An 8,881-nucleotide genomic window follows, 5' to 3' on the forward strand; every position below is an offset into this window, starting at 1 on the left:
TACTTAAATGGCCATGATTTGGGGATGCCTGAATAGGCTGCTGTTGCTTACTTGAAATCAGTTGTGTTTTACGATACCTAGAAACCTGCACTTTACCACACATTCTGTTAGAATTTCTGATTTACATGTTTGTTTATTTGTTTGCTTGCTACATTTATAGCCCGGCTTTTCCTCCACGATTCTCCTCCTCTCCATTTTAGCCTCACAACAATCTCTGTGGTAGGTTAGACTGAGAGTTGGTGACTGGCCCAGAGTCACCCAGTACACTTCATGGCCAAGTAGGGACTAGAACTCAGGTCTCCTCAGTCCTAGTCCACCACTTTAACCATTACACCACACTGACTCTCATGCTGTTCATCCTGGGTACATGTAACTCATCCTTCATTATGGACTGTATTGGGCTTTGCCGGGACCCCCCGATCCGAGTTGGGCCCAATCCAGCTCATGCAGATCCGGGGGGGGGGGCTGACCCGCCTCCGCCCCAAAGCGGGTTCCTCTGCCCCCACACAGCCCCCCAGCTCCTTACATGGGCCGCTGCCGCCTCCTCTGCTGCCGCCCACTGCTGCTGCCTCCTCCTCCTCCTCCTGAGGCCTGGACATGCAGCGTCTGGTCTTCTTCCAGGGAGTCGCCATATTAAAAATGACAACTTCCTGCAAGAAGAGTCACCGCACGTCCAGGCTTCAGGAGATGGCGGCAGAGGCAGCGAAAGTGGGAGCTGCCACCTCCTGAGGCCTGGATGTGTGGTGAAGCTTCTTGCAGGGACTTGCCATTTTTAAAATGGCGACTCCCTGGAATAAGACCAGTTTGTTGAATAAGACCAGTTTGATTGTTTTTATGTCTATCTATGAGATCACATGAGCTTCTTTGAATGTTCTGTGCAAAAAAAAGATTATAAATATTTTAAAATAAAACTGACAAACCACATGATTGAAAGGGTGAATTTATGAATAAATTCTCTTTGCTATGAATAAAAAATCTGAAATGTTAAATATTACTCTGGCACATTCCTTCAGGTCTGTGAGCAAAAATTGCCACCTAACCAGGACTGCATAGAAGAACTGGTATTACAACTACAAAGCAAGTAATTCAGCTTTTGTTGCTGTTGTGTGTTCTGTGTTGTAAAGTATCACAAACGTGTCTCGAGGCACCCATGTTTCCAGTCTGATCTGCTAACATTGCTCTGACTGTCCTAAATACAAGTGGTACAAATTTTGACATAATTATCACACACCTGCCCTTCCTCCAAGGAGTCAGGATGGTACACATATGGGTGATCTCCCCCCATCCCTTTATCCTTGCAACAACCCTGGAAGGTAGGTTAGGCTGAGAATGAATGAGTGGCCCAAGATCGCCTATTGAGCTAAGTGGAGATCTGATCCCAGGTCTTCCTGGTTCGTCTGACACTATCCACTATGCCACACTGGCTCTACTCTGGAGCGCTTAACAAGTACTAAGAACATTCCATCACAGCTACAGTGGGTGGTTGTCTCTTTTGACATGTGTCTGTTTTCTTGAATGATAAAATGTGCAACAGCAAATAAGGAAGGTAATATTAATTCCTAAACTACTACATTAGAATCCAGTGTGCATATTCAAGCATATTTTACATGAAAGGATGTCCTGAAATGTATGTGTGTGTGTGGGGGGGGTTAAAACACAGTCCCTTTTATTTATTTTTGCAGTGGTACAGATGAGTCAAAGGTATGTACCATGCAGACATTTGTTGTTTAAATGGGCTCTGCGTGCATCACATTTTATTAAACTAGTTACACACTACCTTTTTTTTCCAAGCATGAGTTTGGAGTTATTTAAAAGCATGAGTGAAAGCAATTGTTGAATCCGCCAATCATGTAAATGAAGCCTCACAAAACTCACTCCTTTTTCAAACATTCCCTTCCGTGTAATGGGAGAAGAAAATTGAACCAATGAGCTAATCAGACACTATGTGAAAAGGGGTAAGAAGGAAGTGCATGCTAGTATTCTAGCCGTTCTCTCTGTATGAGTGATTTTTAACCTTTAACATACAGCCAACATCAGAAGGGTAAGATTCTGAGCTAGAGGATCTTCACCGACAATCTAACATCCAAGCTGCTACACTGTCATTAATTCCTAATTGCTTTTAAAGTCATGTCTGCAATAAAAACTACATGTAGTGCTATGTAAATATAATTGAATAAGACTATTCTCAGATCCTCTATCATTTCATAGAATCATAAAATAGTAGGGTTGGAAGGGGCCTATAAGACCATCAAGTCCAACCCCCTGCTCAATGCAGGAATCCAAGTCAGAGCATCCCCGACAGATGGCTGTCCAGCCTCATCTTGAATGCTTCCAGTGTGGGAGAGCCCACTACCTCCCTAGGTAATTGGTTCCATTGTCGTATTGCTCTAACAGTCAGGAAGTTTTTCCAGATGTTCAGCCGGAATCTGGCTTCCTGTAACTTGAGCCCATTATTCCGTGTCCTGCACTCTGGGATGATTGAGAAGAGATCCTGGCCTTCCTCTCTGTGACAACCTTTCAAGTACTTGAAGAGCGCTATCGTATCTCCCCTCATTCTTCTCTTCTCAAGGCTAAACATGCCCAGTTCTTTCAGTCTCTCTTCATAGGGCTTTGTTTCCAGTCCCCTGATCATCTTTGTTGCCCTCCTCTGAACCCCCTCCAGCTTGTCTGCATCCTTCTTCAAGTGCGGTGCCCAGAACTGGACACAGTAGTCCAGATGAGGCCTAACCAGTGCTGAGTAGAGGGGAACTAGTACTTCCCAGGATTTGGAAGCTATGCTTCTATTAATGCAGCCTATTTGTTTATATGTAGCCATTTTCTGTAAGTTGGCTGTATGTTCCATATTTAGTTCCAGGTTTTTTGCGAATAATGGGCAGTATCCAACAGAGCCCTTGCATGGGCGTCCCAGGCCTGCTGGAGCATGCGCAGCCCGTACCACTGAACCCCCTACTAGTTCCGGTGGGAAGCGCTGCAGTGAGCAGAAATGCTCATTTCTAGAAGGGGTGCAACCTGCCCCTTCCAGAAACAAGTGTTTTCACTTGTTGCATTGCTTCCCCCCAGAAGCGCTACATTGCAGCCGCCAGTGGTAGGGGCTGCGTGCATGCCGGTGTGGCCAGCTGCGTGTGCACCAGAGCCACCTGCACAAGGGCTACGTTGGATACTGCCCAGTGTGTGGTTTATGGTGTATTACTTTAATGATTATATAAAACTGTTTAGTAGCTAGCTTGTTCTCTTATCAGATATGACTGTATTTCTTGCAGTTCTGTGTCTGGAGAGGTCTTGATACTCTTCATGTTTGAGAGCTTTCATTGGGCTTTTTGAAAACCTTTATTCAAAATGGTTGCTGGATGTCATTTGTGCTTTAGTTAGATATTCTTTAAGACAATATAATTTGCTGACCTTCACGTAATGAATTTAGAATAATATCTTGCTATACTATACATATTTTTTCCTGATTTTAATAGCTCTTTTTCCCCCCAGATATGAGACATGAGTGTTGGACGCAGAAGATTAAAGTTGCTGGGAATTCTGATGATGGTAAACTTCTTTATATATGTGATCGTGGAAGTCTCAAAGAGCAGTGGCCAAGGGAAGAATTCAAAAATACATGTTATACTATCAGACAGCAGTTTTTGGCGGAGGTATACTCCTCATAAGGCATACTGGAATAAACAGCAGCAGAAGTTGGAACAGTTATACAATCCTATTTTTGCATTGCTTTTCAATATGACGGTGGAAGAAAGGTTATCCACTAATAGTAACTTTTCAAGCTCCTGTGATCCTGACCCATATGTAGCTTCAGAACTTAATGGCTTTGAAAAGTTGCCAGATAGATTTAAAGACTTCTTGGTTTACTTGAGATGTAGGAATTATTCATTACTAATGGACCAACCACACAAGTGCAAGCATAAACCTTTCCTGCTTCTGGCTATTAAATCACTTGTACCACATTTTGATAGAAGACAAGCAATCAGGGAGTCTTGGGGAAAAGAAATTAGATCAGGAGGCATAACTATTGTGAGGGTCTTTCTTTTGGGCCAGACCCCTCCAGAGGACAACTATCCTGATCTCTCAGATATGTTGAAATTTGAGAGTGATACCCACCAAGACATTCTTCTATGGAACTACAGAGATACTTTCTTCAATTTGACTCTGAAAGAAGTACTGTTTCTGAAATGGGTCAGTAGTACCTGCCCGGATGTCCAATTTATTTTTAAGGGAGATGATGATGTTTTTGTGAATACCCATCAGATCCTGGATTACTTGAAGAGTTTAACCAAGGAAAAAGCCAAAGACTTGTTCGTAGGTGATGTTATCCAAGATGCTGGACCTCATCGTGATAAGAAACTGAAGTACTATATCCCAGAAAGTATTTATGATGGTTCTTATCCTCCATATGCAGGAGGTGGTGGGTTTCTCTACTCTGGTGATCTAGCACTAAGGTTAACCAACATATCTGACCAAGTCCTTCTCTATCCGATCGATGATGTGTATATTGGAATGTGCCTTCAGAAACTTGGGCTTGCTCCAGAAAAACACAAAGGCTTCAAGACCTTTGATATCGATGAGAAACACAGGAATAATATTTGTTCCTACACAAACCTAATCTTAGTCCACAGCAGGAAACCTCAAGAAATGATTAAGATTTGGACAAACTTGCAAGATCCACATTTAAGTTGTTAAGTACATGTGTCCAAAGTGCTTTCTAAGCTTTGGTTTAAATTTCTTAGTTATATAGTATATTGTTTTCATTTGATAGCTTGTTTTGCAGACCAAAATGATCTATGAACAGTTTGTCCAGTGCTTCTAGTAAGGCTAGATTTATAACAGTGCACATTATGCGGATATGGCACGAAGATATAATCCTTATCTTTTATCATGTGTGTTCAATACTTTCACATAATAAAATTTTGAAAAATGTTAGCCATCAGAAGTTGTGATTAAACTAATCATTGATTAAATGACTAGTTAGCCCTGTGATACTGGAAGGACTTTCCTGTGTTCTAGTGCTAGTAATTACTTAATTGCGGTGGTAGGATCCATACACTCTTTGACTTGTTTACCTGGGGTGTCATATCTTGGAGACTGTGTTATAGGTCAAATTCAGGAAAGTAACTTCAACGTAAATAAACATGATGAATAATGCCCTAATTCCTGAAACAATTTTTTTTTTGGCAACTCTTCTTTTTATCCCACCCACCCCCAATTATCCCACCACCGAACAGTATTCATTTAAATGTGATGGAGACATCTGTGCAGCTATATGTGACAGTGCATTTAAAAGTTCAAATGTTATGATATATTTCTCTGTGGCTGAGAAGTAATGTAGCTTAAAGCTTGAGATGTAATTTGGGAGGTTAAGTGTTTCTTTGTATCAAGCTTAGCTAACTGACAAACATTTTACACTTTTAAATTGGCATCAAAGCTACACAGCCTCCTTTTATTTAGATGCTAGGCTTAACATTTGCTCAGTTGCTGCCTTTTACATTGATTAAAAAAACATCAGGCAACTTGACTGATACAATTTAATTGATATGTGAAACTGCTAATTGGTTCAGAAAGATTGGGCCTCTTCTACAGGTTAGACTTACAACCTCATGAAAATGTAGTGATTATTGATATCTCAAGATTTTCAAGTGAACCTAAAATTGTGAAGGGTATCTCAAAGGAATAGGTCCTAAAATACTAGAATTCCTACCTGCCATATCTTCATCAGTCTTATATCAGACAATTACTCAAAACAGTGACTGCTGTCTTTATATAAGTAGAAGTGCCTGTATTTATTGTTCAGATTGAAGACCAAAACATTTTCTTAAATATATTTAAGAAACATTTGTATAGTGTTGTCAATCATATTTAAATAGAATACACTATTTTAAATGTGTTGAAATATCAAATGTTAAATAAAGTTAATTGTTTTTGAATTTGAAAAAAAATGTGATTTGTGCACATCCCAGTGTTTGTGTAACGCTTCCCGAAAATCCTAAAAGTTCACTCTACAGCAATCACTACATGAACAATCTGTTCAGGAGTATGTTGGAACTTTCATTTACTATAGTACTCTTGTAGCCTGCTCAGTGATTCATTGCATGAGCATCAAAGTCCATAAAATTGCACAATACTCATGTCCATCAGCAATTCCTATCATTGTACTGCTTGCAAAAACAGGCTGTGATCAGAATGGAGCTTTGGATGATATTTTTGCACTGGAAAAGCCCTTCTGTTTCGATTGGGTACAGCAGTGCTGCCCAAGAACACTGCCATTATCTTTGGGCTTGTTTGGAAGATCGCAACGGAAAAGAAGCCATTGTGGCTTCTCCCTGCAACCCCGCGTGTCCGCCATTTGCATAATTCCCCCGCAATGCAGCGTGGGTTGGCGTGTCATCTGAGCCTGGCGCACAGTGCGGTGGGGGTGGCTTTGTACCCGCCTGCAACCTCTACTGCATGTTGTAGGTTGTGGGGTGGGTACGAAGCTGGCCTGCCATGCACTAGGTTCAGATGATACGCCAACCTGCGCTGCATCATAGGGGAATTATGCAAATGGTGGTTGCACACATGGGGGCAGGGGGAGAAGCCACAATGGCTTCTTTTCCCGTCATGATAGTTCAAATCCAGTCTTCGTATAGGGGAGGCTTAATGATAGTATGAGATGCCATTCCAGTGGCAAAGAGCCTGCTAAAGAGACCTGCAATAACAGCATTGGTAGTAAAGGCTCTTAACGTACATAAACTGTTGTAAAGGCATATATAATGCTTATCTAGATGGTGATCTAAAGCAGCCATCCCTAACCTACTGCCTTCCAGAATTTCTGGCCACTAATCATGCTTGCTGGGGCTGATGGGAGTTGAAGTTCAAACTATCTGGTTGGCACCAGGCCGGGGAAAGCTGATCTAAAGGATTAGAGCAATGCCATTCTTCCGCATTCACTAAAATAGTGTGTGATGGAAGCACATCAGAGAAAGCTCTTCCTAATATATTGATTGAAAGAAAATGTTCGTTCTTAAAATATTCCATCCTGGTGATAAAATTGCATGCTTAAGTTAACACAGAAAATGTCATATTCTTCCCCTTTGTCCTCTAAGGCTGCAGGCCTACATCCAGAGGGGCTTACCTCTGTGTAAAGATACATAGCAAGGGTGGGCAACTTGTGGCCTTTCAGATGTTTTAGCCTACAACTCCCATCAGCTGTCACCATTGGCTAGACTGGCTAGGGCTGATGGGAGTTATAGACAAAAACATCTGGAGGGCCACAAGTTGCCTTCCACTGATATATAGGATTGGACTGTGTAAGACTGCTATCTGGTACACATATACCTGAGAATAAGGCTTATTGATCACAGTGGAACTTACATGTGAGTAAACATGCATATGATAGTGCTGTAAGTGTACTTACCTTAACATGTGTTACTAGCTTCCTTGCTTTTGTCCTTCTGTTTTCTGTATCCAGTTTTACTGCTTTACTCCACTGCTTATTGCATCCCCAAAGGTCATGTTATCTGAAGTCTCTAAATTTTATCAGGAGATAAAAATAAGTTTTTTCAACTCTATTTTTGTAAATGTAATAAAATGTCTTTGAATTTGAAAACAGGTGTGTTGCTGTGAGATTTGCTAGAAACATTTCTGCAATAGTTCGACACTTTAACTTCCTGCAGCAGATTTATTCTATGTCGTATGTTCTGTGTATGTAATAACAATAATACATGTCTGTCAATGTGCGGAATCCTAACTTAGTTGCACTTAAGCCCCATTGAAATCAGTGGGACAGGCTAGTCATGACTTGTCCCATTTATTTCAGTGGGAACTAAGTGTAACTAATTTAGTGTGGATTGAACCCATTATTATTCATTTCAAAAGTGCCTAAGGGCGTAATCATATGGATTCTGTCTAGGTGGGTGGAAGCCTCTGATCTCAGAGGATTCCAAGTATCCAGTGCCCTGCAAGGCTGCTGCCGGCAGGGCGGGAGGAGTGACAGAGGCGATTTTCACCTCTGTCCTCCGTTGTTGTTGTTTTCCTCTAGCAGAGGCGTGGTGGTGGGTGCGGGGCTGGGGCTAGAGAGGCCACAAGATTCTTTGTAATCTGGCCTCTCCTGTCCTTCCTCCCTTGTCCACTGCAACACCCCCTTTCAGATCTCTCTGAGGTCCTCCAAAGCCACTTTTGCAACCTCGTAATGCAGACACTGAGGTTCTTTCTGCAGCGGCCGTGAAGGGGCAGGGGGAGCGATCACATCCCAGAGTCCCTCTTCTGAGGTTGTAGCAGTGTCTACAGTCTTGGAGCGGGGACTCTGAATTAATCCTGGGGTTCCTGGGGTTGCTCTCTGAACTAGTACACGCTATACAACAATAACGTTGGAGACTGTCCCTGGCCACTGGCATACAGTTTAGTATGACAGACACTGGGAAGATACAGGGACCAGGAACAGAATTTCTTACCTAATAGGATAGGGTTGTTGTTTTTTTTACTATGCAACTTAAATGGAAAACAGCCAAAGCAAACTGTTTAATGAGGCATAATTTGAAAGCTTTGTGGTCTTCAGTCTTTTTCAAGTGGCAAGTATAACTGTTGTTTAGGAATGAACTTCGATCCTGTGATTTTCCAAAATAATAAAATTATTCAGTGAAAGAAACAGGATCTCAAAATAGTGATGTTTTGTTGCTTACATGATGGTGTTTAATAGACTAAGGGCAGAATCCAACATCCGTCTGCTCATACAATGGGACTTTTTCCCTCTCTCCCTCCTCCTCCTGTCATCCCCCTGGCCTTTCCCTGATAATCTGCTCCAGGGCATCCCCCAGCATCTGGAGCAGGTTTTGAGGGTTCACAGTGCTGAGGGTGAATCATGCCCCTCCTGGTTCTGTTACCAGGAAAGTAGTTCATTGGATTT

General features: G+C 42.0%; 1 protein-coding gene across 4 annotated transcripts in view; it reads left to right on the forward strand.

Moving 5' to 3' along the window:
- The window catches only part of B3GNT2 (UDP-GlcNAc:betaGal beta-1,3-N-acetylglucosaminyltransferase 2), a 31,377-nt gene extending 22,762 nt beyond the window's left edge, over nucleotides 1-8,615 (forward strand). For 2 of the 4 annotated variants that reach the window (XM_084822877.1, XM_084822891.1), the window contains exon 2: nucleotides 3,481-6,113. In XM_084822877.1, the coding sequence (XP_084679003.1) occupies nucleotides 3,490-4,683 (1,194 nt within the window). In that variant the 5' untranslated portion in view covers nucleotides 3,481-3,489 and the 3' untranslated portion in view covers nucleotides 4,684-6,113. Of the gene's footprint in view, nucleotides 1-3,426; nucleotides 6,114-7,245 lie in introns of those variants that run through there. The other 2 variants (XR_014786148.1, XR_014786150.1) reach the window with 2 other exon arrangements.
- Nucleotides 8,616-8,881: the final 266 nt, after the last annotated feature.

Source organism: Heloderma suspectum, chromosome 1 (genome assembly GCF_057233095.1).
Source record: "Heloderma suspectum isolate Gila_16-S chromosome 1, 16-S_ref, whole genome shotgun sequence".
Classification (NCBI taxonomy): Eukaryota; Metazoa; Chordata; class Lepidosauria; order Squamata; family Helodermatidae; genus Heloderma; species Heloderma suspectum.